The sequence below is a fragment of the Paralichthys olivaceus genome, chromosome 22, assembly GCF_024713975.1.
Source record: "Paralichthys olivaceus isolate ysfri-2021 chromosome 22, ASM2471397v2, whole genome shotgun sequence".
NCBI classification, from domain to species: domain Eukaryota; kingdom Metazoa; phylum Chordata; class Actinopteri; order Pleuronectiformes; family Paralichthyidae; genus Paralichthys; species Paralichthys olivaceus.
The window spans coordinates 3,878,160-3,906,157 of record NC_091114.1 but is presented as its reverse complement, the minus strand read 5'-3'; the positions used below and the strand labels follow the sequence as shown (position 1 = coordinate 3,906,157).

The 27,998-nt window shown below is 40.8% G+C and overlaps 3 protein-coding genes across 7 annotated transcripts in view; 2 read left to right on the top strand and 1 right to left on the bottom strand.

The window, feature by feature from the left end:
- Positions 1 to 2: 2 nt before the first annotated feature.
- Positions 3 to 8,408, top strand: zcchc4 (zinc finger, CCHC domain containing 4). Its single transcript, XM_020100158.2, has 13 exons — positions 3 to 199; positions 408 to 526; positions 607 to 689; positions 1,232 to 1,504; positions 2,428 to 2,508; positions 6,027 to 6,099; positions 6,175 to 6,325; positions 6,644 to 6,744; positions 7,073 to 7,194; positions 7,604 to 7,679; positions 7,764 to 7,815; positions 7,938 to 8,085; positions 8,166 to 8,408. The coding sequence occupies exons 1-13, from the start codon at positions 100 to 102 to the stop codon at positions 8,287 to 8,289; spliced, it is 1,503 nt and encodes a 500-aa protein (XP_019955717.2). The 5' UTR covers positions 3 to 99; the 3' UTR covers positions 8,290 to 8,408.
- Positions 1,015 to 27,358, bottom strand: LOC109637651 (E3 ubiquitin-protein ligase TRIM62). 3 transcript variants are annotated; one of them, XM_020100159.2, is made up of 8 exons: positions 27,000 to 27,358; positions 14,205 to 14,341; positions 5,243 to 5,472; positions 4,517 to 4,612; positions 4,171 to 4,407; positions 4,058 to 4,077; positions 3,809 to 3,939; positions 1,015 to 3,632 (listed from the first exon to the last, which is right to left on the bottom strand). In XM_020100159.2, the coding sequence occupies exons 3-8, from the start codon at positions 5,468 to 5,470 to the stop codon at positions 3,031 to 3,033; spliced, it is 1,314 nt and encodes a 437-aa protein (XP_019955718.2). In that variant the 5' UTR covers positions 5,471 to 5,472; positions 14,205 to 14,341; positions 27,000 to 27,358; the 3' UTR covers positions 1,015 to 3,030. The 3 variants fall into 3 exon arrangements, with proteins under 3 accessions (XP_019955718.2, XP_019955719.2, XP_069374436.1); XM_069518335.1 differs by lacking the exons at positions 14,205 to 14,341; positions 27,000 to 27,358 and adding an exon at positions 5,766 to 5,983 and having other exon boundaries at positions 2,717 to 3,177; positions 3,250 to 3,632; XM_020100160.2 differs by lacking the exons at positions 14,205 to 14,341; positions 27,000 to 27,358 and adding an exon at positions 5,766 to 5,979.
- The window catches only part of pde5ab (phosphodiesterase 5A, cGMP-specific, b), a 73,998-nt gene continuing 61,008 nt past the window's right edge, over positions 15,009 to 27,998 (top strand). The window contains exon 1 of one of the 3 annotated variants that reach the window (XM_069518315.1): positions 15,009 to 15,156. In XM_069518315.1, the coding sequence (XP_069374416.1) occupies positions 15,152 to 15,156 (5 nt within the window). In that variant the 5' untranslated portion in view covers positions 15,009 to 15,151. Of the gene's footprint in view, positions 15,157 to 15,778; positions 15,976 to 21,838; positions 22,032 to 27,998 lie in introns of those variants that run through there. The other 2 variants (XM_069518316.1, XM_069518314.1) reach the window with 2 other exon arrangements.

Genomic DNA, 27,998 nt, shown 5'->3' with positions numbered 1-27,998 from the left:
GCGACGAAAACTTGATCACGTCATTGTTGCGCGACTCTGAGCAGCATGGCTGAAATCTCGTGTTAGAGGCATTAAGTGAAATCTCACCGGATCTGTGACATGAAAGATATTAAAGACATGGCCGAGAACAACGATGACAGCTTCGGGATTGAGGTTATTCTCCTAGAAGGAGGTAAAACTGCGCCATGTTGCCCGCACGGTGAGTACACACAGCTAGAAAAAGGAAAAACACACCAGCCCGCTTCAGGAAATCCTGAAAGTTTCTATGCGTCTTCATTTGCCTTTCACTTTTAAACCCGTGTTCTTTTCAGTTTACTCCACCTCTCGCTACAGTCGCAGCACACAGGTGTGTTAGGGTTGTTCAGGACAGAGTAACGTCCAAATAAATGCCACGTGTGTTTTGTCAGGTCCTACCTTGCTGTTTGAGAAGGTCAGCAAAGGAGGGGAGACGGGCCGGAGATTCTATGCCTGCTCAGCCTGCAGAGACAGAAAAGACTGCAGTTTTTTCCAGTGGGAGGATGACAAGGTACACGTGGCTCATATGAACACATCTGAAACTCTGATTGAGCCAGTGGACATTTATTCATGAGTCTATTTGATCTGAAGGTGTCAGAGGTCCGACTGTTGGCCAGAGAGGCAGAGAACCGGTCAAAGAGACCCCCGATCAGCCACCAGACGTACTGTACCAGGTGAGAAGGCAACTGCAGGATCTCATGGTCTCCAACAAAGTAGAGGTCTCTTTTCAGGACGGTGGTCTGGGAAGTCATACGGCTCCGTTATTTTTGCTGTGTGAAGGCAAATCCGCCCTGCTAAAATATCAACACCATCGCATGATTGATACTTTTCTTAAATGGGTCAAATCTTTCTTCTTAGCTGTGTACATTCATAAGTTCATTCAGTTCCTCCCAAGTCACTCTCATCAGAAACATCTGGGTAAAAACATCATTTAGTCATCACAAACAAATAATATGATATAATATAGAGCGAAGAAGTGAGGTCTGGTAACAGGAGACATACTGGAGACATTTTAATATCAGGTCTGAACACTTTCGTTGCAATCAATAGAAAGTTGACTGATACATGTTACACAAATCATTTACTATCTGCTCACAAGACATTATCAGCTTGATATAGGCTGAGTTGGTAAAAAATGTACATGGTTGTATAGTCAAATTCATTTGAACATTTTAACCAACTTGTTTTTTGCCCCAACTCTTAACTTGTCCCTCAGGTTCAGGAAGTTTGACTCCCTCCCACTGGATCAGAAGACGTTCTGTCGGGACTGTCAGACTCTGCTCCTGCCAGGAGAGCGTGAGGCCCACTCCTCTCACCAATGCATAGGTGTCACTGCAGCCCAGCTGAGGAGGCCCAGCATGCTGCTGTGTCCTCTGGACAACAAGAAGAGCAACGCCCAGTACCTGTTCACCGACCGCAGCGCACACTTTCTGCTGGACACCTTAGCTGGTCTGGGCTACAGGAAGGTCCTGTGTGTGGGCACACCCAGGTGAGGGAGACATTGAGTTAGAACATACTCTCATGTTTCAGTTATGGCAGCTCAGCCTGTTTTTAATGTTCAGCCAAATCACAAAAACACATCTCTGTAGTAAAGTGCTAAAAATATGACAGTAGATACTGGATTTTTGGAACCAATACAAACTAAGTAGATAAAAAAATTCTGAAGTGAATCAATCAAATTTTATTAGTATAGCTCATATTCACAAATCAATATTTGGCTTATAGATCTTAAGAAGGTGCGAAATCCTCTGTTGTGAGGAAAAACTACAAAAAAACTTTAACAGGGAAAAAACATTGAACTCCTAGAGAGTCATGTGTGAGGGATCCCTCTCCCAGGATGTAAAGAAGTGCAATAGATGCCATGGTAACCAAGCACATCAACAAACTAACAATATTTACAACATTGATAAGAAAAGACATCATATGGAATAATGAAATTATATGGATATATTGGCTATATTATTTATATAGCCAATATAAAGAATATAAAGATACTCCTAGATGTCAACCATTAAAATGTCATGCACAATGCTGAAATAAATGAAAAACATCTTCCTCTGTATTTACATCATTATCACTACATACCATTTGGTTATGTAACTTTATAGCATGTTATCCCCCTCATCTAGATTCTGAACTAATCAATGACAGGCATTAAATAAAAAGATCGTACCTGATGATGCACCTCACCTTTTGGTTTGGTTTCCTGGGGCTGTAGTTAGAAGGGTCCATCACACTCACTAATGTACTGCACTGATAGTCTATACATTACTGTGTTAGACAATAATGTCAGAGCTATTAAAGGAACCCAGTCTAATCTCCTTATTGGAGACAAGGGAATACTTGTTTAAAAAATAGTTTTTTTTAAACACTGAAATCAGTTTGACTCATGATTGTTGTTGTTGGTGTCAGACTCCAGGAGCTGATCAAGCTGCGAAACCTGGAGCAGAAACATGAGCCAATGAAGAGTCTGCTGCTGGATATTGATTTCAGGTCAGTTTGTCATATCTCTTATTTTCTCTTGTTGCATATTTCCCTGTTTAATACAGCTGCTCTGTCTTGGTGCTTTCCTGGCAGCGGTAGGAGCCAGTCTCTCCTTAATCCAGGGCCTGTCCTGTCCTGCCTTGTGACTTTATGCTGCCAGTCTTCCTGTTCTGAAAATCTCCCAACTTCACCTTTCTCTGCTCTCTGCTGACTTAACAGGGGTTAGAGTTAATTCTTTGAACCGACAGTAAACATCAAATGTGCCATAACAGGAAAAACAGAAAAAATCACTTTGGCGGACAATCTCACACTCCAGTGATGATGCAGAATCCCATATTTTCCTGTCCCAACATATTGTGTTCGGACAGGAAAATATATGAATATGATTTCCAAAAAAATAACATTTAAAAAAGCGAAATTATTATGTTACATGGTTCATTTCAAAGCGTTCTTTGCTAAGTGGGTTATTAAAAGCTGCTCCACGGCACATCACTGTCCATTTTGCCCATTCTCTGAAGTATCCTTAGAACATCACAGATTGTGGAGGGGACAGATGTCCAGGTGGTTTGGCCACATCTGGTTCTGTGGTGGTCTCAGGAACCGTACAGCAGGGAACAGGGGCTCGGTGAAGTGGTGATGAGCCCTGTCGAACACCGGTGTCATGGCTGCGGAGAACCTCTGCAGGACAACCATGGTGTCTGCGTCATAAAATATCAGCTGACCCTTGTCATAATTGACCCACACACCCACCTTTCTGAGCTGTCTTTGCCCGACCACCTGACACGCCACATGTCGGTCGTTGTGCCAAGCAGACACACTGCTGTTCCGGAGCTCTACGCACCACGAGTTCCTGTTCCGGCCCAGTTTGGTGCCCTTGTCTCGGCCCTTCCTCTGCATGCTGGTGTAGGCTACGCCCACAGCCCAGGCGGGGCTGCAGCGTACGTCGACCTCCCAGTAATTCTGACCTGCTGTGACGGGGGAAGAACCCAGAGCACAGCACACTTTATCAAACTGGAGAGGATGCTCTGGAGCTGGGTCTCCAGAGCCCGAGCCTAAGGACATGGCCCGCCCCTCCGAGTTCACTGTGATCTGGCTATGGCACGTCTGTCTGTCAATCACCACAGGGGATGAATCTGTAAATCAAACACAGAATCCAAAGTCACAGCAGAACATAATGTTGTCCAATGAGGATAATGGAGGAATGTGGTCATTTTGGTGGCTCTGAGCCAAAATAGAAAACAACTCCTTTGCCTGTGTTTGGAACTTCCTGACTCACTACAGCAGATGAAGAATACAATTAGCTCAGTACCTAACAGCAGGGTCTTCCTCTGCAGCTGGGCTTTCAGCTTTTTGGAGATAGAGGATAAAGTTTTGAGAAGCCTTGAGAATCTCTCTTCATTCAGTCGGATTTCCACTTCAGAGGCGTCTGGCTTCTTAGGACTGAAAGAGTGATCAAAGAGAAGTCAAGACAAAATGAGAAACAGAGTCAGAGAGATCTAGAAGATCTCTGAGGTGGATATAGCTAAAAATTGATTCATCTGATGGTGCAGTGTTTTACCTAAGATTCTCAGACTGACCCTTGAGGGGAAAAAGGGACAGGGACACTGATTAAAACAGCAGTTTACAGTTACAATGTTTTCAAACTGTGGTATTGAGAGACATGAGTCAGACCTCCCCATCTTCCTCTGCTGCAGAGCTCTTGCTCAGTGCTCTCTGGGTGCTGTCGATGCTTTTTGTGACCTGGTCCTGGTGCTGCTTCCAGCTCTTCAGAACGTGGTCCAGTCTACTTCTAGTTCGTCTCAGGTCCAGCTCCAGAGACTCCAAAACGGCCTGCTCATCCTGCTTTAGGACGGCTCGCATTTTCTCAAAGTGCTCGCGGACCTGCTGCTTCATTGTCTCTGTGCGCTTCTACAGAGAGGAACATGGAGTGGACCGTGTATTTAAATGAGCGTATCTGCACTCTGATGTCTTTAAGTAAATTATTTGAAGTAGTGCCAGCGTCTGGATCTATACTTACAGAGAGATCTGTGTTTCGCTTTTTCAGAGATTGGATGTGGGCTTCAGTCTTGGATCCCTCTGCCTGTAGCTCTTCCAAATGTCTGGACAGCTGCTCCTGTAGAGAGCAGAGTCACAGTAAACTGAGCATTATTTGTGCATCACCTTTATGAACAAGGTTAAATGTGAACCATGTTTTCTTTGTCCATTATGACAATTTTTAAAAGGTTGCCACTAAAAGGTCGCATCTAGTGAGTCCCCTAAATTTCACTCAAGACACATTTTGAGTTGAGCTGTCCTGATTAAACACTGTGCGTATAAAGATGGCTGACATTTCTCCCACTGTACAAAAATCCCTAGTTCTGACTTAGTCTTTAGTATGAGTCAAAGTCCAACATCAAGGTGTGCCACATTACTCATGAAAATGAAAAAAATATATAACGCGACTGGTGGAGGTAACAATGTACTGCAACCTAAGACATAAGCAAATGCACTGAAAGTTGTACAGAACACAACGGAAGCTTCCAAGCCCACTGAACTCAAAACTGTGCACGTGGGGGGAACAAACCTTCTCATTATTCTCAGTCCATTTCTCTCAACATGCTATACAACTGACTATGCTCCAGAAAAGGGCTCAACCTGTTTTGTGCTCTTGCTGAGGATAACGTGAACCTCTTCGCCACAGATGTTTTTTCACATCCTTACATGGAATTCTTGGAATCATTTCCGCCTCACCACATCTGTTTACCTGGGAGGGCTTTCCAGCTTTGCCTTTCTTCCTCTGTAGTTTTGGTGAGCGTGGGAATGGCTGAACTACCCTGTCACTGTTGGATTCCAGTGGAGTCCAGTCCGTCAGACACAGTCCGTCCTGCAGTGCATTGCGGGCGCCTGCACGGGGCACTGTGACACCTCTCTGCTCTGAGAGATCCGTTGTTGACTGTCCATTACCAACTGATAACGACTGTTTTTCTGACATTTCTGAGAAAAGAGTAAAACAACAAATGTACATTAAACCTCAAGCTGAAGTATTTTGTCATTTTGCACTTTATTTAAGCATTTTGTCTTTAGTTTTGCTTTGGCTGTTGCAGCGAAAAACCTGTCCTTCAGGTTTGGGAAAAGTCTGTGAAAACAAGTTTTTCGCATAGTTTGTTTTCACATAGTTTGTTGTTTACTGCAGAATAACCTTTAGACTTCCTTATGCTGTAAAAGTATTATATCCATCGTCCAGACTAAATTCTACACATACGTGTTTTTTTTCCAGCTTTTCTTACCTGAGATCTACTTGTCCGTCTCTCGTCTGTTTCTGTAAAGAGTGTGCCGAGGGTACAAAGAGGGTGTGTCCCAGTGTTGCAAGCTTCAGCCTGCAGGTTGCAATCGCACACCTTTTAGTTACCAAGATACACACTTCTGATCTGGAGTGTGTTTGCTAAATGTGTGTGCACGTAGAGCCGATTCTGATTTCCTCGTGTTTTTGGACACAACAACAAAATAAATGTGATTCTGACAAAGTCTTTTATCAACATCTGTTTCAGATATGCCCAGTTCTACAGCCAGGATGAGTTCTGTCACTACAACATGTTCAACCATCACTTCTTTGGTGGAGAGGTAAAGGTTTAAACACTTATTTTCCATGTCATTTCCATTCCCAGTCCTGCACATTAAATGTTTGTCTCTTATCAGGCCTCCAGTGCAGTTCTGCAGGCCTTCCTCAAAGAGTGTGACAAGGAGAAAGTGGTGATGGTGGCTGACCCTCCATTCGGTGGTCTGGTGAAGCCTCTGGCCAACAGCTTCTCTCTGATCTCACAGACATGGAGGAAGCTGCAGAGCTCTGGTCAGTGTCACTTTAGTCTCTATAAACATAGTCTGCATGTGAATATTCAGAATCTGGCGAGGGACAAGACTTTGGGGCGGGAAGCCTCTGGTTTCTAGGTTGGCGAAGGGTCAGATTCCATTCCATTCAACTCACAACAGGGTTACATTAGTTTTTTTCAGATTTAACTTCCTAATGACATCATAAAATATGAACCCTCTGCAGAACAGTCTTTAGATTCCTTTCTAGCATGTTCCCTCAGTGTGTGTGTCACATCTCAGTGTAGTATACTAAATTTAAATCCAGTGTTTCTACTGACATGTGTGTTTGTGTGTGCAGAGAGCAGTAATGCTGACATGCCAATGATGTGGATCTTCCCATATTTCTTTGAGCCTCGCATCCGAGAGTGCCTCCCCTCTCTCACCATGCTGGACTACCAGGTACACCGACAGGTTTTAATGACTGGTACAGGTGATCGGCAGACTGAGTTAAGATCTTCAGATTGACCCAGGAAGCATGGAGCCTCTCTTTGGGATTTTGAAATCACAGCTGCAGTGTTGGATACTGTGTAGTCTTATAATTAGGAAAATAACCAAATACTTAGATGCTGGTTCTTTATTGCTTAACTGTAGATTGTTTATGGACAAATCTCACATCCTAAGAGATTTTCTGATACAAGTAAAATTAAATTAGGTGTAAACCTTGTTAAACAGGTTGTTCAGAAGGTTTGTCTCTGTGAACTATGAACAATATTTTGTCTCTCAACAGGTGGACTATGACAATCATCCTCTCTACAAACATGGGAAGACAGGCCGGAAGCAGTCTCCTGTTAGATTGTTCACCAACATCTGTCCCAAAGATGTTGTCCTGCCCAAAGAGGAGGGCTACAGGTATCAACACACTCTTTTCACGTGTCATATAAATATGTCATATAAAAGTCTTAAGTCTGCTCCCGAAATTACAATGTGAAACCAAAATTCACCAGGTTTAATGTAAACAATGGAACAAAGACATGAAGCTTGGTTCAGACTATGGTCCTATCTGAAAAAATCTCTGTCCATATCAAAAGACCAGTAAATGCATCACATAACCATCCACTTACACTGGGCAGCAGATTTCCTTCACTGTGACTGATAAGAGCCAATCAGAAACGCAGGCGTCTCTCCCTCAGCCCAGACGAAAACACAGCCGCAGAGTTTTAAGACTAAGTCAAGTTTCGAGGTTCAGTACGCAGCTCTGAAATTGTGCAGCTCATATTTTCTATGTTAAAGTCATGCATCCTCCCCTTCCTCCTATTAGATTTTGCTCTGTGTGTCAGAGATACGTCTTGTCCCTCAACAAGCACTGTGCCAAATGCAACGTCTGTCCATCCAAGGTATAAAACCAACACTTTGCATACATTATATGTTGCTTACTCAAATAAAAGCAGTCCATGAAACTTTCTTTTCTGTGTCTGCAGGATGGTCGTGAATGGAAACACTGCTCAGCCTGTGAGAAATGTGTAAAACCATGTATGTACATTTCTACACAATCACATCAGATAACGTAAAATGCACTTTTATATAGAGTTACTGCATGTCACGGCCCTTTGTCTCATATTAATGTGTGTATTTCATTATTTGTCTTCTCAAAGCATGGAAACACTGTCAGACGTGTGGTCGCTGTGCCCTCCCAGACCACCCATGTGGCCAGAGTGAAGGAAAGGAGGGCTGCTTCATCTGCGGCAGCCTGCTGCACAAACGCAAAGCCTGCCCTCGCCGAGACATTTCCAGGATCAGGAGGTGAGGGTTCCTGTACATCACTCCCAAAAACATCAAATATTTGCACGTCCTAACATGTTCCTGTCTGTGCTTCCCCCTAGTCATCGGTCTAACACCAAGAAAACAGGCAAGAATGTACCCCAACATTCCGTCAGCAAGGGTAAAGCGAAAAGAAAGTCCGGAGCCGCTCGCAGAGCTAAGAAGATGGCTGCTCAGTCTGTGTGACCCCAGAAGTCATGAAGTCTTGTCAGCTGTGAGATCAGAAGCTGTGCATTTTTTTTTGTTTGACCTCAAACTACTGTAGTAAAATAATAAAAATGTATTAAAAACAGAACTTGGCTGTATCTGGTGGCTTTTTATGAATCATGAGAGGAACTGATGTTCTGTAACGTGATACTCTACTTGTAGCATACGTGTTTGGATTTAAGAAAAAAAAAGAAACCCTGAAAGCTGCATTCATTGATTCACTACATGTTTATAAGAAAAGAACAGTAATCTATTAATGCAGACACCAACATTATCATTAATGGGTCAAATTAAGTCTACCTATGTCAGTATTAAATCCACTGTTATTGCATTGGTTTAGTTTCATGTCTCATATCAGCCTCATGAAAACTTTTTGATAAACCTGCTGATCACTACCTGGCAAACAGCAAAAGTTAGATTCTATCAAAGTAACATATTTCTATAGCACCTCAAAAACAGGAGGAGTTGAGGCAAAGTGCTTTATAATCACTATGAATGGAAAACAATGGAAGTATGAATAAAAAGCGAGTAGTGCAATGATAGAATCAAGACAAAGCAAAAGATAAGAAAAGGAAATAGGATAAAATAACAGATTCACAGAATCATTAGACTTTAAATCAGAGTTAAAATTACTGATGGTGGGAGAAGATCTGAGAGCGTTATAGACAAACAGTACAATTTTGGAATTAATACTGTATTTAACTGGTAACCAGTGCAGGATTGACAGAATGACAAACGGTCACCAACTACCTTTTCGAAGATGTAGTAGTTTTGCCTTAGTCTAAAGAACAACTCTTATTAGGTAAGTGATTATTGTCTTTAATTTAAAAATGGTTTCAAGACATTAATATTTGATCAGGCTCTTCTCAGATTGAAAGCTGCTGTGACAGGTTTCTCTGTTACTTAGTTTTAAGGGGATTAGTTAAATACCAGATGCCTTTCAAACTTTCTTTAAATATTCTTTCATTTCTATTGCTCATGGCGTTGCTTCATGACAAAGGTCAAATCTGGCCACTAGATGGCAGCATTGTGAAGGTTTACTCAGCTGCCTCATTATCTCCCATAATGCTTAGAGTTTGCCAAAGAACCTGTTGAGTGGTTATGTGTCATGTAAACATGGCAGGACAGGTTGTGTTGATATAACAACATTTAAGTATACCAGACATTCATTTCATGCAAGTGTGAGACACAGACACACACAATGTATTTTACTGGTACATTGTCTTATAAAGTATATCAATGTAGAGTAAATCCAGCCAAAACCATGTGATGCATACATTCACATTGATGAAACACGAACTCATAATGAGTAGCAAACTCACACACATGAACGCACACACACACCTGCTTTCAGTGATGGTTTATCCAGTCTGAACACTGAAGACAACCAGACACAGGAACACTTCCTCCTCTCTGAGAATATATAAAGTGACTGATTTCCACTTTTATTTTGAAGAGCGCTGATTTACGGAGAGACCTGTAAACTAGCTCATTTTTTTCTGTAATGCCTCTTTATTCAAATTACTCCTACAACTGCCATCAGTACAGGTCTCTTTTTATTGCTATGGTACATGTCTCTGGAGCAGCCTCACTTAATTAATTGGAGACTCTAAATCGACTGTTGTTGTGAATGTTTTTCCCATTTTATTATTCTATCTTTATCTATTTCTTATCTTTTTTTGTATTTTATACATATAATTTAATTTAGTGATTGATTAATTGATAGTAAACTATCACCCGAGGTTCATCAGGCTACAGGTTCATCAGTCCTCAGTAAAACTGAAACTGTCTCGAACCATCTACATTTACAAGTAGCCCGGCAACTGGACTACCATGTGACAGGCCAGACAACAACCATGGGTGGTCAAACACCCACCACCACAACCAAGCCTAACCTCCCCTCAAAAGCCTATGGTGGAACAACATAGGAAGTGCCAGAGCAAATTTCCTCATACTATGTGAACCGAGAAAGGATTACAGCCTTAAATGACAATGACTGATGGTGGGGACAACACAGATTGTCCTCGTCAGAAACAGTAGAAAGAAGAGAAAGGACTGAGAAACACACTGAGAAACTGAGAAGAAACACACACATCACTCAGTGTGTGTGTAATTACTCTCTCTGCCAGAAGGGGTAGACAAAAGTTCCTCAACGCAGCTTTAAGTCATCAATTGTGAGACCTACTTTAAGTGATGAGAAAGTCGAGTACTCCAGAGGGAAATCAAGAAAAGAAAAGAATAAGAGAAAGAATGAATGAACACCAGGAGAGACAAAAAAATAAGGAGGGAAACAAAAGCCGGAAATTCAGACAGAGAGGGGGCGAGAGGCCACAGGAGCATTAAAAGAAGCTGTACATTGATGTTTGATTCAAATGCTAAGCAGGCAGAGAAAGATCTTTATCCATCAGCCTTCCTCCCTATGAAATGGAAATGAGCACGGAAAGATGGAAAAGGGGGGGGGGGGGTTTAGATGTTGATATAATGTGGAAGAATGGTTATTTCTCTCTGCGCCAACACATTTTACATTTACACATCAAAACAGAAGGGCACAGTGGTAGGATAGAATGCAGGTGCAGTATATGGAATGAGAGAGACAGGGCAGGACAGGGGTGATGTTTATACAACTGAAAGGAGACAAGAGATGTGGACCCATGCATACACTCAACCGCTGCACACACTAAAACTTCCTCTGCAGCTGCATTTGTAAAATAAAACAACAGTCGGTAAGTTATCTTTCTCATTGTGCTATGTTGATGCTGATAATGAGGAAATTGTCAAATAAGAGCTTGTTGATACCCTGAATAAATATTTCAGATAATTAATTCAGATCTTAGATATTATTTAATAAATCAAGGACACTACAAATGTTTTTTTTTTAATTAAGACAATGGCAGATGTCCTAAACAATTAGTGTTGTTAATTCATGTATGATATATAAACATGTGATGTGTGTGAATTATTATTGTTGTTGTTATTGTAGGACAAATGCATGGGAATTCACGAATACTTGATTTTTCAAATAGCCAAAGATCTGTGATACTGATAGTGTTTTCTCTCATTTGTTTGCATGAGTGTCTACTGCCTTTTAGGGACTTCATTTCCTGTCCCATTCCAAATTCTGTAGATTCAAGCAAATCTAATCTCTTGTGGTCAGAATGAACCCCAGCTCAGCTTTCATGGAATTGCATCCTGCATCCTGGTCCCACTGTTAGCACGGTCACTGTTAGCACGGTCTCACACTGTGCTTTGCAACTCAGAGTAAACTCTGGTGTTTGGACTGGCTGAGCTTCCCTGAGAATGCCAAATCCCTTAACGGGAAATTATGTTCTCATGCGGCACGGTCATCTGCATGTTGGGTAAACAATGCTGTCAGGGGAAGCTCTGCGTGCTACAGGGATGAAGTGTTTGTTATGCACGGATGTAGTTTTTGACAACTGAAAACAGAGTACAGACTGAACAGGAAACAAAGGTTCAAAATATGTAAAGACGACAAACAGAAACAGGACTACGTCAAAACCTGCTATAAGACCGGCTTGGTATTGGTATGGCCAAGAAATTGAGCACAGTGTTTATCGCAATACACTACTTAACGTATTCATGACATCCTTATATCGTATTTACATTAAACCTAGTGTCAGGTTGTTTCAGCCTTTTGTCTGTTTGCACATCTGCTCAGTTGGACATTACAGACCTTGTGTTATGGAGCCGTTTTATTTCCAGTTCAATCCATTCAGACATTTGTCTTCATATACATACAGCTCCTCCAGACTTGAAAAGTAGTTTTTTTAAAACAAACCATGATCATACCCAAACCTAACCGGCACAGACAAATGATTTCCACTGGGTGATAGGGTCAGTTCAGTAAACACATGGGTCACTGTGGAGTGCATGTACATCGTTTAGTTTAGTTTTAATTTGTAGGGCTTGCTCTTCCATGAACGACAGAACACCACATTTTGGAAGTAGATAATGCATTTTTCATAGCCTATATATAATCTTAGTATTTTTCCTAATTTGCACATCTAATAAAATGTTTTCTTATAATAATGGGAAGATGTTAATATAATCATAAAAGACAATGAGAGGATAGAGAAATGAGAGGGACACTTCAAATAGCACATCTCTGCTTTCGCATTGAAATGGGTCAAGGCGAGCAGGTGTGTTATCCCCACTGATACACAGCAGTGTTTGTAGCTAAAAGCTGAAAGGGGGTGAGCTGAAAGAGGTGGCTGATGGTTCTATTGCCATCTCGTCTGAAAGCGTTTCCTGTTCGAGCCTTCACTGACCTTTGAATCAAAGGGGCTTCCTCTCCCCCAATAGCCTTTATCTGCCGAGAACAAACACAGTGTACCAACCCATCACAGAGCAGGTGGCCACACGCACACACACACACACACACAAAAATAAAATTACTATAAATTATGCATGCATCTTCAGTTGGAAAGCAGTTCTAACCAGTCTGAACAGTACAATATACATTTAGTCATATGATCGTATAACTTAAACCATGTTTTGACCACAAGTCCCAGGAACTTTTCAAGGGACTAAAAGATTCCTGCAGACCATTATTCACTTATGTGTCCATCGCTGGCAAAAACAAGGGGAGACTGGGCAAATTACAGATATGAACAACAGAGAGCTACAACAAGCTGTTCCACTCCAGTACACTGGAAGGCAGTGTTGCAGAGGATAATGAAATATAAATCGAGCAACACTACAACAGTGAACATGGAGGTCATTCAGAATAAAAGTGCTACTGTAGATAGGAAAAGAGACAAGAAACTATGTGTCTTTAAAGCACCTGAATAAAGTAGCTGAAATAACGACCAATGAGGCATCTGATCGCGCTTTAACCCCCACCACAAAGGTTGCTTTACTTTTGTATAGTGGGAGGTCTTTTTGGATGGTAAAAATATTTCCCTGAAGCTTAATTTAGAAACTGGTCCCTGCAGTGGAAACACCTGCAAATGCAGAAGCAGACTGGATACCATCCAAAAAAAAAGAAATTCTTGAAAACAGCACAAAACATACAGACGAAACTCGGACTGTTCATGGAAAACAAGGCAGGATCGGGACTCGACAAAGTCAGAACTGAGGAGTTGACTTATATACAAACTTAACTAGTGCAAACTGGAAAGAGGAGGCACAGACCAAGCAGATGAAACAAATCACGGAGGGACAAACAATCGACTCTTGAGGGAAACACAGAGGCAGGAAGTAAATTGAAGTGAGACACATGAGGGAGATCAGAACTACAAAATAAAACAAAACTGTCTCGGGAACAAATAGAGACAGGGCAGTTTCGGTTGTTCAGAGGATCACATAAGAGTTATGAAACTCTTTAACACTTTCAACCTTTAGATAACTTGCAATCAACTGACCTTGACGGTGGTAATGTGTTTAGTCATGCCTTGTTCTTGATCTCATCCTGCAGTGTCCAGTTCTTTATCTTTCGATGTGTATAATGATGGCTAATCTGCACTGTTTGTATAAATGATAGAATAGGACCCTTTCTCTGAACTAAAATATCTCGAGAGTCATAAAGTGACCGACAGATAGATCATCAATTATTCATATAGTAAAAAGAAAAGCTCTGTCGCAAGTTTAGCAATGTTAGAAAACATGCAACATGTGTTATCATTTTATATATATGTTGCAATGACGATACATTTTCAACATTTCGTGTAGCCCTAGCCCACCGTTATTTTTTTAAAGTGAATTCATCACTAATGAAGTTTGACATGCAAATTCATGATGTAGACTAATATCAGACCATCCTGATGGTGCTGAGCTTGGAGAGAAGAGATTATAGCTTTAATTGACCTTCTTTATTGCAGGATTTGAAGGTACAAATGATAAACAACTGAAAAATCTCATTCAGAGAGAAAACTTACCCCCCCAGAGTTTCACTCGTTCTCAGTCTAGTCAGCGATGATTTGTAGACGTCAGGCAGTTAGGAATCCAAGCTGAGTGTAGTGTAAGTGTTGGCAGGATTGACATATCGTCTTGTGGTTAAGCCAATCCAAACTTACTGTGAGGAAGATATAAGAAAAGTCATTTCGACAACCGGAATGATTTCAATGTAATAATAGATGTGAGGTGGAAAAAGCTAATAATTGAGACATAACAGTAATAGGAGGTGTCACATTTTCTACAAATTGAGCCCAGAGGAAATTTCTACAGTATAATATAAGAAGATGAATGTAGGAAGAGGCAGCAGATGGATAACCACTTCTAATACAAGCAATTCTTTCTTGGATGCATGAGATAAACCACTGGAAGGCATGGCCATGATAACCTACACCTGAAAGCCAATACTTATCGAGGGGGGATACATTTATTTTTCAAAATTTAGTGGGTTCTGTGGTTTGAGATATCTTAATCACTCAGAAAGCTCAGGAAAACCTTTATATAACTGTTCCAATAACCAATTGAACCATTTGGTTTTCCTGGCCCTGAAAGTTGGCCAGCAGGTAAGTACCAAAATCTTGTCACTGACAAGGAGGAGGAGGAGGAGGGAGTGGAAAAGATGGAAGATTGGAGGCAAGAGTGGTGTATCACTGGAGGGTGGTAAGGTCCCTGGCGTGGGACATGGGGAGCAATTATTATGATCACCTCTCATCTTCCCTTTCTAACACTCTTTTTTAAAATTTTATCTTCCACTCTAGCTCCATAAAAGGATACGACTGAAGCCAGGGAAAGAAGGGTGGGGGGGTAAAAAGTGGAAAAACCAGGAGAGAGGAAACCCCCTTGGTAGAATCCATCAGTGCATGTGCATGAGAGTGTGTGCTGAGACTGCAGAGGTCGCTCAGCAGAGCCAGAAGGACTTCTTTCCATCGCCATGGGGTGAGTACAATACTCGAGCAAGGACGGGGGCTGCTGGTTTAAACAACCGCAACCGCATTTATCAGTGAGAGAATTTCCCAATGTGTGTGTGTGTGTGTGTGTATTTAAGTTTCCTGTGTGACGGAGTGTGATGTAGTGAGGAGAGTTTTGTGTTTTTTTAAGAGGAAGGAAGAGTTTGTGTGTGGTACCAATGGACTGTGAAGAAGTGTGTGTGTGTGTGTGTGTGTGTGTGTGTTACTTAAGCAGACCTGTTACTATAATTGACTATAATGGAACAATCTGAGTGTAATTTCTTCTGAGTGAGACTTTTACACTGCATTGAAAGAAAAGTGGTGCTGGCATTTTATAAAACAACTTAAGCGGACAGTTATTTCACTGCCGCAAGGGGGAATTTTAAGTCTTGGCACAAAGATCCAAGTCAGCCTTGTTTTCCCTCCATCTGTCCGGACTATTTATCTTCCAGTTGCACAGCTTTATTAAAACAAGTGCCAGAGTGAGTGTGTCAACTCTCACACTTTAACAACCCCTCCTCTCAGATGATTTTTCACATGTCGCCGTTGCCGCCCACAGAAGGCTAACATAAATAAACACATGCCATCATTAAGAACAAAAGAAGTCAGTGCAGATCCCACAGTCCGGCGTTGAGCTGCACCAACAGTCCCAACGGGGTTGAAGGACTTGAGGGGTGAAGCCGAACCAGGTCCAGGAACTGGGGGATGGAGCCTGACAGCTAAAGCTTTGACCCCCCCTTGATGAGAGTGGACTATCGTGATTGGCTGGGGTCAGCCATGGGGAGAGTTGATTCTGGCTTGTGGTCTGGTCAGTTTGTCTTTTTGGATTCTGTTTGTTTTTGTTATCACTAATCTCTGTCTCCTGTGCTTTTGATTTCTTTTTCACTCTTCAAAGATCATTATCTTTCTCTCTTACACAACTTTGCACACATAAACATCAGGCTTGTTCAGTTTATTCCCGTTTTCCCATCTGAGCTAAGGATTCTTGACATTTTTCCTCTTATCTTCAGAAACAGCTCAACAGCTCTGGATGCTAAAAATCTTGTTGGCTACCTGAGCCTGGGGATGAGTTTGTTCTGACTATATAAGGCCCCTGCCTTCTCTCCTCTGGATCTGCTCCTCATTCTTCAATCTGGCCTGCATAACAGTGGAAATATCTACAGGGGACCATTTGCTTTGTTGCACCACATAGGATCAGAAATGTTTATCTGCAGAGTTCTTTTGAAATGTGGAATGTGGATGGGATGTAGCACTTAGGGCTGATTTAGCTCTGAGCCATGTGTGCACGTTGGAGGAATTATAGGTTTGGTGGGAAATGAGGCAAAGTGGAAAGTGTCTTTGCAGCTAGACCCCAGTAAGTTATTATTAGCATCCACATTAGAACATCAAAAGATTGAGAGCTTACTTGGAATTGTGCTTCTTTTTTTTTTTTTTTTGAATAAAAGCTCTGCTTAGAGTCACAAAACCACACTGCAGCTTTCTGCCTCTGGTTCAAAGCTGCATTGATCAATATTTTGTATTGACCCAGAATCAAATGACTATGTCACTCAACTCTGCAGGTTATTACACTTTTACTGAACTTTGCAGCTTCTTGTAGCCTCTTTGTATACAGTCTATGCTTGTAGCTCATTCTTTTGCAATCAACAAACTGCTCTAATCAGCTTCATTTCCAGACGCAGCAGACGGCTGAACCTGTGTTACTCTACCAGGTTAGCAGCAGACCTCCTACTTCACTACACAGTGAAGTCTGTGTAGAAAGTGGAATAGATAAACTGTCAGATATTGAAGGCCAGAAACAAGACTGCAGCAAGTTCATGTGCGCTGAACGTACCATTCCAGACACCAGACAGAACGTTTATTTATATAGTATTTCTGCCACAAAACTGACATATTACACACACTAACACAATGATAAACATTATCATTTATCTTTCCGCCACCTATAGTGAACAATAAACATCCAATATCTTTTTTAATTCTTTTTTTGTTCTCCACCAACTTCTGTGAGAAATATCTGGCTCTGCAGCTGCAGAATATTCCACCATATTTACCAGGTAGTCAATCACCCTCTGCTGTTCTAACATAAATAACACTGAACAAGCCAACTGTACAAGCCGCTGAACAAGCCAACCGTTAATCCAAAACATTGAGCTAAAAGGTTGAAAAGCTCCATTCAACCATTTTTGATACAACAATATTAATAAGAAGAGCTATACCTGCTCTGCTAATATTTTCAGTGTTTTTTTTCTAAATGTGCTCCACACTGCCATGATAAAATTGCAGTGGAGAACCACTACGTCTTTTGAATATTTAAAAAAAAAATTGTTGGCCTCAAAGGAGCCAACCTTAAATAAATTAAGTCCAAAATAACTGGAACCTGTCTAAATAATGCTCATCACGTGTAAGCTTTTACTTGTAGAATTTATATATCTAAAAAATATCTTGAACAATTTAAATTGCCTTATTTTTTGATCTTCTGTCCTTGTCGCCTAGTGGCCAATATTAGCGTATAGCTTTATACTGGCAGCTGGGTTTTTTTTCTTCACTTACTGGTAAAAAAGTTACCTTTTAAACACTAATCCATTGCAAATACACTGACCTGTTCCTACTGTGACTGAGGCCATGCTACATTTCTAAGCCCTGACTGGATATAAACACTGTGGACAGTGGTGTGTTTATAATGGGGTATATTTTCTCTTTCTACAGCTATATAAAAACCCTTTTGGGTGTAACGTTTGATTAATAGCCCTGCTCTTTCCCTAGATTTGGATTAGGCCTGCAAGCCACGCTGGGAAGTTATTACTTTATAATGGGAACATGTAAGCAAAGGCAATGTGCTTTTCATCACTCTAGGAACGACAATTGCATAATGAAAAAAGAAAGAAAAGTAAGATCAAAGTTGTACAAAGTTTTTGATGGGGACAAGTGTCAGTATAAATTTGTGATTTTGTTGTTTGGTTCACATTTTCTTTTGGCTTTTTTTCTTCGATTCCTTCTTCCTCTCTTCTTTTGGTGTGGCATCAGTCATTTCTATCGAAGTTACATGAGTCACTTATTCCCTCTGAGGGTGACAGTGAAGCAGCCAAGTTCCCATTGTGTTCATCCCAAATTTCCATTTGAGGATGCAAGCTATTCCAAGCCATAGTTGGTTAAAAATAAACCTCAAAAATGAGATGAGATGTAGAAAAAATACAGTAACCCAGGCAGAGAGGGGAAGGAGTGGAATGAAGTTAACAGATGTGGAAAAGCTGCTGTACGCTTCATTTAGCTAATCTAGATACCTGCTAAATGTGGCAGACTTTATTAGAAACTGCTAAGAAAGTATAGGTTTTCATTCACGTCTTCAGGTCAGGACTCAGGGGGACAGTTGTAAAGTTGTCTTGCCTCTGCTTCACACTTAAACACCTCTGGCAAGTTTTGACAGCAACGCCAGGAAAGCCTTGACAGATCACTCTGTCTAAAATATGACTTACACTGAGCAGACCACATTCTCCATGATATCTATCATGAGCTATAACATTGGAACAGAGCCACCTGGCTAATGTGTAGAATCTAGGACATGTTTCCGTTGCAGAGGTGAGGTATTAGCCAGACGACGCCTTTATGTGAACTGGGAATTTGATTCAATAAATCTTTGAATGGGTGAGAAAGGACAGAATGTGGGGGCTGCGGGAGGAAGGTGGATAATTTCATATCTTATTATGGCCATGACATGAGGTCGGAGACAAAGATTTACTGCTGCACCTTATCACTAATAATAAGTAAGCTCCAGACTTGGGCTTAGAAGTTCAAAAGGTAAGACATATTATATAAGCTACTCCATTCTGGTATGTCCTTACAGTGTCGTCATTCATGTCCAGTAGAGATTCAATTAGTTAGTTTTATGCACAGTTTAATTTGTAGGATACCATTTATTAACCTGCCTTTGTGGCTGAACTACACCCTGATGAATTCAGTCAGTATAACAAGTTCCATTAAACAAAATCTTTTGCCTCGGCAGCAAACTAATAACACACTTTTATATATGAATTGTTGCCAGTTTAAACATATCCAGATGGTACAGAGCAACATTATTAATTTGTCTGTGTCACCCTCACAAATGTAATTGTGCGTTCATGTGTGTTGGAATAATCTGACCTCATCACACATAAACCAATTAACATAACTTTACAATCAGCTCTACAGAGTAGCAAATGGGTCAAATGTTACTTTTGTCATTTGCAAACTGCATGTCCATCTACCGCCACAGTATTTAGCTAATACAGACATTTTTATGATTAACATTGAAATAACTAATTGACAAACAAATCTCCTCATTCCAAAATACCACAAGACAATTTCAATACCTTCTAAAAGTTTCTTCAAGTTTGTGGGCACCAGTTTGTCACAGAAAGATATTTCTTGTATCCATGACTTACTGCTCTCACCTGGAAAAATACTGTAAGCATGGAGGTCGATAGATTTTGTCAGTCAACGCCAGTGATTGCGTTTCGGAAACAAAAACTCCATTCCATTTGAGTTCCCCCCCCCGAAACTTATGAGTAGAACAGGTTCACTTTTCCCCTCCACAAGGTTTGTTTCTGCCAGCCCTCCCCTCCACAGCTGAATGCCACCCAACTCAGCATCAGCATCCAGAACAGACCTCCCCGGGCGGTGATGATTATGATGGATGCCTAGAACTCGCTCTCCCCCAACATGTTACCTAACACCTACCGCTGGCTATTCATCAGCTCGCAGCCACACTGGGTCTTATCCAGTTAGCGGAGCAGAAAAAGAGCGTATGGCTGTACTGTACTGTGCTTTTCACCGAAAACAATGCCATTAAAACATGTCTGCTGTAATTTATTCTCTGTGTGACCAGAGAACATTCTAAACAAAAAAACATGTTACATATCGCTTATTTCTGAGCTACGATTAAATTTTATTTTAGTATGGCTGTTTTTGTCCAGTTGGGGGCAGCAGAACAAGCCGTAATCACAACAGCGTTTTACTAGCTGGAGGCAGAACTACACAACTTAACAGTGGCACACATTTCATGTCATATGGCCCTCTCACATGCACAATTGCCTATGTCCTATGTCCATGTCTGACATTAGTATTAATTTATTGCAATATCTCTTTTAAATGTAAAAAATGTTGCTTCTTAGTATCCGGACCTGTGAATCAGGTATTGTTCCACTTTAAGCTACATAAAACACAACCTTGTAATTTGGTCTTTTAAATGAATGTATACACCATGATGACAATGTCTCCTAATACTTGTTTAAGTAATTAAATTTTTTTTAGACTCTTCTCATGATAGCCTAAAAGATCTCTAACAGCGATACATGCCACATGCACTACGGTGTGCTCTTGCTCTTAACTGCCGCGTGCTAGTGCTATGGTCCATAATGTTTTGACTGTGCACGCAGACAGTCAGACCTCATAGTTTGTGGCATGCATTGCAGTTCCTTCTCTCACATGAGGACTTATCTCTCACTCTTTAGTCTGTGTACCTGTCCGTCTTACAAAACTTACAAACTAAGTTTATTATATTCTAAATGATAAAGAAAAGAGTATGAGTCGACTGGAACAGAACATTATTAATTGGTGGCTCAGGTGTATTCTTGCTCCCTGCTTTACTGACTGAAGTCCACTTCCTGTCAGACTGACCTGACAAATGATCTGCTTGTTTCAGCACTTATTAGCAGATAAAATTCAATTGCCACAGACAGGATGGACTTGACATGAAGACTATCATTAGGAACTGGATGTACAAGCTATGATTGTAAAAACTATGATAGTACCTCATATTATACACACTGATCCGAGTGTTCAATTTTGGTTAATGTTTAATATACTCTATGATGTGTAAATATTCCAGGTATGTGTGGAGGGACTGATTCTTAACTGATGTTTTACCGACTTTGACCTACTAACATCTTGTGCATGTTTTAAGTTAATTCTACTTCTTTAGTTTGCAATGTGAGCACAAATAAAACTTCTGTTCCAGCTGAAGAAAACACAGTGATATTTCTAATTATGCAAATGACAAAAAACCTTTCTTCTTACTTATATTTGTTTTCAGAAATAGGTTTCAAAGTCTGAGGCTATGACAAATGCACAGCTCCAATAATTTAAGTGGAGTGTAATGCTGTCATGGAGTCACTTAACAGGGGGCGACTTTTGCATGTTTACATGCTGAAAAAGGCGTAACCTGAACCTTTCTTTCTATGGTTTCTAAGCAGATTTATAGGCACATATTTGCAAGGCACATCAGTGATCATGACATGCTAAGAATGTATAAGTTGCACTGACTTTAAGTTTTAAATAACACAGTTTAATGCGTCATGACTCTAAGCAGGAGAACTGTTAAGCCAAACGATGATATATTAATTCTTGCTGGGGTTTTTTAACTTTGGCCTGTCCCTTTGTCATTTTGTACGTCTCTCTCCCTCTCTCCCTCTCTCCCTCTCTCCCTCTCTCTTTCCTCCGTCACTGTGTCAGAACACAGATGAGGCAAGTTTACATCTGTACACCTGTATAAGACTCAAGGTGTTATGAACACCACTACACTGCTGATTTAAATGTCAAAACTTGGTATGTGGGCGAGACTTTATGAGTAATAGGGAAATTATCCTGACGTCAGTGTTTTGCATATCTCTTCCTTTGCTGCTCAACTTGTTTTGACTAACAGGAAGTAGCTTATGATGTGGGATTGCAGCCGGTTACCTCTCTGCTTGTTATTCAACCTTAAGGTTAGAGAAAAGGTAACTGCAGCCGTCTACAAACCTGCTAAAGATTAGACAAGCAGCAACAAGAAAACAATACAGCCAGGACAAAGCAGAAAACAATGCAGGCCAGTACACCAACAAATACAAAAAGGTAAGCTTTTCATCTAGGGCTATGGATGAAGCTAACATGGCTACCTTTCCCAATTGTTGGAATGAGGAGGAATGATGTTGACTGTAAAATATTGAAAATTGTTATATCAATGTGGGAGTTGATGCTCATGACTACATTTTCAAACACCTTAACTATACTGCACATTCATGCACATGCACGTGTGTGCATATGCTCCCACCACAGATGTTTTCACCATCAAAATAGTTAGGGCTTAGTGCATCTACCCCGTGCACACTTCAACACCATGGACCTTGAACAAAGCATTTTCCATGCTGGTATCTTATAAAAGACCAGATTGCCTCCTGGAGCTTTTTAGGAAAGACAAACTTTCTCTTCAGGATGAAAAATAAATGTTTGCATAATGACATTATGTAAGACAGAGCCACCAGCATCACAGTCTTGGTACACCCATCTTAAAACCCGGAGTCTGGTCACGTTAACAATTTTACAACCTGAAGTCACTTAGCCTCAATTAGAAGGGGCACTTCAACATGTGTATAGTAGTCTTTGGCCCGGGTGATTTCATTGGGCTTATTTGTAGCAAGTCTTAAATAATAAGGGTTATTTAAGCTGATGATCTTGAAACATCTGACCATCTATTAGGGATGGCAAGTCTGACAAAAGACACTTATGAGATGCATTATGGGATTTTCTGGGATGGAGTGTTGTTAGAGCTTAACTTATACTAGGGACTAAAAGCCTGTACTGTTTTTTATGACCATTCCTATTTCAATGCATCCATAAGCATCGCTTGTAATGAAAGTGCAGTGCTCTATCACTGAAGTATGTTTGCATTTTAATGTGTGGGTGTAAACATGTGTGACTGCCAGAAGCATACGTGTTCCATCTATGTGGGATGATTATTTATACATAGTGTCTGCAGAGGCATTCATCTGATTACGGCTGCATGCAAATTAAGAACATTTGCCCACTACCACCTGTAAGTACTTTATAGTGTTTAACAACAACACCATTATAAATAAAAAGGCAACTGCCTTGAAATGTGTTCTACGCTTTAGGGGGTTAATATCCTCTCAAAGCAGCTTCTACTCCATGATGAGACACAAAAACACTAATAAAATTCTTAAAGGTAGGTCAGAAGCTTCTTAAGACCGGATGCAACAGGTCCCATTACAGTTTGGACTACCCCTGAGGGGGCTTTATAAGTAAATATGTTCTCCATTTAATGGCAAACAACAACCTGACAAGACTGAAATAACAGATTTTAAAGCATAAGGCAGGATTAGTTAACTTGATCTATTTTGCAGCATAGGCATGACTGTATTATGGTTAGTGGAACAGCGAGTTGTCATATTGTTTTATGTATTTCCCACTTCAACACCCTTGAGTCTGCAAATATCTTCTTAGAAGGCAGCAGGTCCTCAGAAACCTGAGGAGTTCCGTTTAAAAGTGACCCAGGTCACTTTATTACCACTAAAACATACAATAATAAAAAGAGTAACTCGATTCCAGAAATGTTCTGACACGCTTGACCAGAAGGATTAGCTTGAATGTACATGATCAGGATAGCTGTATATCCCTGTGGTCTGTGTATAAGTAGGGGGTTTATTTCACATGTGGCAAGCATTGCAAAATCAAATTCTATATACTTCATTTTCAACAGAAGGAATACCAATTGATTTTCTTACAAAAGTAGATTGAATAAGCAGCAGAATGGACCCTTGCTCTTGACAGTGCACTCAGGGTTTTGCTGCTACATCCTTATTTGGTCTGGTAAGACTAGTTCAGTATCATATGGATCATTATCAGGCCACTGACTTTATGACTCTTCTCTACCCTTACATTACATTTACCAGTAGCCTGTACTTGCCACAATGTGGTACGTACATTGTTAAGCAGATGCTACATAGTTTAGCTTCAAAGCAATTTAACTTATTTTAATTTAACCAAAAACATATTTGTATCATTTACTGAAGTACAAAGAGTGGCTTTAATTATTTCAGTTTAAGAAATATTATGATCGAAGCATTTCTCTTCTGACTTGTGACAGTGTTTCTCTTCTACAGCATAACTCATGTACTGTAATTACTAACCAGGGAGCATTTGGATGAGCAGTTTGTACTGATCAGGCCTGTGTAGACACAAGTGCATCATGGGACACAGTGTGCGTGCAGTATACATGTGTGTGTAGGCTAGTAACCAAACAACATCTGAGCACAACCCTGGGGCATCACACAACACACACTCCTGCACAAACAGTGTTAATGAGTGTGTTTCCACTCAACACTGATTTTTTTTCCCCCCTACTGTGTTTCCACAGGGTAATTTTCCACACACACGCACGTTCATGCAAACAAGCACACCTGGAATAGACAGGTAGAGGTAGACTAAGTAGAGAACATATCTTATATACCTCATATTTTAATTTATTTATAGTAACTAAAACTTTGAAAAATACACTAAGTTTTTAAACTGTGAAGCACACACACACACACACACACACACACCCAGAGATCAGCCTTTTTCCAAATGAGCAAATAGCTTTTGCCCCAAATTTACTGGTTTTTAGTCAGAAATGTGTCCCCCAAGGTAGCCTATGATTGAAACACACACACGCACACACAGGTGCTTTGTCTGGAGATATCTGGCTTTTTCCTGCAGGTGGTTCATTCTGAAGTAGGCCAGCTTCTCTGAAGTCGTTAGCCAAGTAGCTTTCGCTCCGCATTACTTTAGGTTTTTTATTTTTGGTGACTCAGGTTCGGTCTCAGACTGTGGTGAGGACTACGCTGAATAAGCATTTCTGTTAGGTCAGTTTACTGTGACAAATCTTTCCACCGCTTGTTCTCATGGTTTCTGCTTTTACTTGCTGTGCACCTGGACGCACACACACCCAGACAACTGGCAAACTGTCGCACTGTCTGTTCAGTGAGAGCAAAAGTCTGGGATTTTCAGACTCACGCACCATTATAAATATATGTTCTGTGAGCGTGTGCTTTTCAAATCCTTCTGAGGAAATGTGGACAACAAGTTATAAAAGCACCTAAAAGTACAGTTCCATGACAACGTTGCAAACGGCTTCTCTTGGTGAAGACAGTGTAAGTGGGCCAAATCTCTAGAACTTTCAGTTGAGGTTTGTTTTCCCTTTGGTAGCTGCGTGACTCTAAGGTCTGTGAGTTGGTCGATCCATCACTTGTGTCCTGATTTAAAATAATTAAACAACTACTGGATGGCAGTCCTAGTCTCCAGGGGAAGATCCCTATGGATTAATGCTCTGACTTTTTATACTGGCATTTTTGGCTTTAGTGAACTACCTTGGTAACTCTTGGAAAGACTGGGATGGTTCACACACACACACATGCACTTTGGTGATCCTCTGAGTTTCCACTGCACGCTGTCATCAGTTCAAAGCTTTTCAAACCTTAGATTTTGTGTAAATTAGAAAATGTTAGCATGTTAAATATGCTATTCAGCTATGCCAAACAAAGATGATGAATTAAGCAAGCATCATTGCGCCAACACATTGACATGTTAGCATGCTGATTTTAGCATTTGCATCAAAGCACAGCTATGCCTGACTACAGCCTCACAGAGCTCCTAACTTGTCTGGAGACTTGTGTCAAGAATCGTTTTGAACTGAAAGAACAACTGAAACTAGACGTATAACCGACTGTTTTGTGTAGTTTTGAACACATTTGAAGAATCTGCCTTCCTTGGGAAAAGTTCTCTACTTCACAGGAAATAGCGCGCTTATTTTATAACCTATTTTTTTCATGGGGACACTTTGTGGTGGACCTGAAAATGTTCAATCCAGTGGTATTATGACACTGGCAGACAAGGAAACTGGGCAGGATAAGTGGCACATTGAACTAGTTTCCATGGAATATGATAAATTTTCCCAACCATAATTGAAAAAAAACTTACTGCATGTTATTAGGATAATTGAAAGGATAACAAGACACAGTTCTAGGCCGCAGAGGAAACCGAAAAATGAGGCCACTATCTGCATTCAGTGCCAGTAATGCCATAAACAGCGTTCAAAAGCATTTTGTCAAAAATTAAATCCAGTATTGGAGTTCAAACCTTTGTATCCATTACGAAATTAAATTAGATTTAGCTATGAGTACAGTTGAGTAAAGGCAGAAATTATTATTTGTGAGCAGGTTTTGAGCTATAACCTCAGCTAGTGAGGAATAGATAGACAGATAGATAGATAGATAGAGAGGCTTCACTGTTTATCACATGGTCACTTTCACACAAAGAGAACAGACTATTTCTCACACTCGGTATGTGTGCTTTTAAGGCCTCGGGGGACTTATTCAATTTGGTGCGATTTGGACACATGACGCGTTCAATAATAATACATTTTGAATAAACAAACTCATCATCTGTTCAGCTACGACAAGGGATTCTCCAGTTCAAGATGAGCTTCACTGAGCTTTCAATAAACCTGTGAACAGCTCTTTGTGCAGCAGCGGTGGCACGGCTTCAGGCTGGGTCCAATGGCAAGCGTCGCGCCAATTTACTACTATTGCACTCTACGAACATGTGTGCGAATGGATGAATGGCAATACACTGTAGTGAAAAGCGCTTTGAGTGGTCGCGAAGACTCGAAAAGCTCAATATGAATGCAGACCATTTAGACATCTTTACAAGCAGAGACATTTGCAGCAGGAAAAAGAAATGATATCTCTGCAATAGAGTGAATGAGTTAGAGAGACACATTACTTTGATTGCAGAGTCATTTGATACAGCACAAAACATTACTGGTAAAAACACCATGCACAATTAAACAACCCAATTGTTGCTATTTTCCACTTACCACTGTGACATCTGTGTGTGTGTGTGTGTTTACTTGCTGCAGCTCAATTGCTGCAGATCACTTTTAAAGTTTGACAAAGAAAGCTGCAACCATCAGCACAGTCCAAACAAACAACCCATTCCAATATGACACAGTAGATTAACGAAAAGTAAAAGCCACCTTCTTACCTTCGCACGGACAGAATACGTCTCCATCCGAAGGGTGGGGGGTCAAACTCGTGGATGAAAGGTCCTTTTAGCTCCAGTGCAGCGAGGCTCCAGGTGGACGCGTGGTCAGGTGATCACACAGTCAGTGGCAGCAGCTGGGGGAGCAGAGCCAGCATCCGCCGCTCGAGCAAAACTGACGCTAGCTGTCATGCTAGCAGAAGAAGTTTTTTTTGTTTTGCTTCTTTGTTGAAAAACCCGGAAATTACCAGCCTTGTAGAGCCCGTAGGCAAACAATGTACAATCAATATATTAAAATAAGATAACGTCGTTAGCGCACAAGTCTTCTTCTTCTTCTTCTTCCACATATTTTCATGTTCGCTCCTTGCGCGCTCCCAACAGGAACAGTTGTCAAAGCACCGTATTCCACAGCGCCCAGCAGTGGCCTGGTGATGAAGTGCAGGCTTTGTCACTCATTCATATGCTGCTTCGTCCTGGTGGAAAACATAGTCATTTTACCCCAAGTATCTCTGTAGTAATATTTATAATGACTTGTTTTAATGGTTGAACAACAAATTGTTAAAAAATACAAAAAAGGATGGGCAGAAATTATTATAATAGAGATAAAAGAACAATAATAATAGGTGACACCCCAAATAAATTCAGGCGTATGTTCTCTGAAAAAAGCTGAGATTCTTGAAGATGACAAATATTGAAGAGAGCTGCATCAGAGGTATTCGGTGGAGGAACAGTGAGCTTTTAGACCTTGTGAATACTTGTGGTGACACATACAAAACTTGGGGGGGGGGTCATTTCATAACCGGTCCCTGTTTGAAAGCATATCAAGAGAAAAACTAAACCGCTAACGCTCATATCTGTGGCCTCCAAGTTTATTACCGACGAAGAGAACATTTCCATAGTCCATGCATGAACTTGAACCCTGGTGGTGAGGGACCACAGCCTGTTGCTACAACCCGAAAATGAATATGTCAAGACTACAAGATGTTACATAAACACACTGAA